At 41.2% G+C, this 216-nt stretch overlaps 1 protein-coding gene across 1 annotated transcript in view; it reads right to left on the bottom strand.

Moving 5' to 3' along the window:
* EMH_0071170 (DNA replication licensing factor, putative) overlaps positions 1 to 216 on the bottom strand; it is a gene marked incomplete at both ends in the record, with an annotated part of 5,097 nt that overhangs the window by 4,071 nt on the left and 810 nt on the right. Inside the window, one exon of the mRNA XM_013499067.1 lies at positions 205 to 216. Coding sequence (XP_013354521.1) covers positions 205 to 216 — 12 coding nt within the window. The remainder of the gene's footprint in view (positions 1 to 204) is intronic.

Below are 216 nucleotides of genomic sequence, written 5' to 3'. Positions count from 1 at the left end.
TCTCTCATCACTGCTGCCGTCAAACCAGCTGCGCTGCTGCCCTTCCCTGTAAACAAACCGCAACACGAGATAATTGAGAGCGATGCAGCGGGGAATGGAGTGGCATGCACCTTGCTAGAACATGCATGTTTTTGTTCAGATGCATATGTAAATAAATAAATAAATGAATTAACGCCTAAAATAAGATTATTTTAAACAAGAAACCAAGCGAAATTG

The sequence above is a fragment of the Eimeria mitis genome, genomic scaffold, assembly GCF_000499745.2.
Source record: "Eimeria mitis Houghton genomic scaffold, Emh_scaff3964, whole genome shotgun sequence".
NCBI lineage: Eukaryota > Apicomplexa > Conoidasida > Eucoccidiorida > Eimeriidae > Eimeria > Eimeria mitis.
The sequence above is the reverse complement of the archived record's forward strand: the minus strand, read 5'-3'. Positions and strand labels throughout refer to the sequence as shown.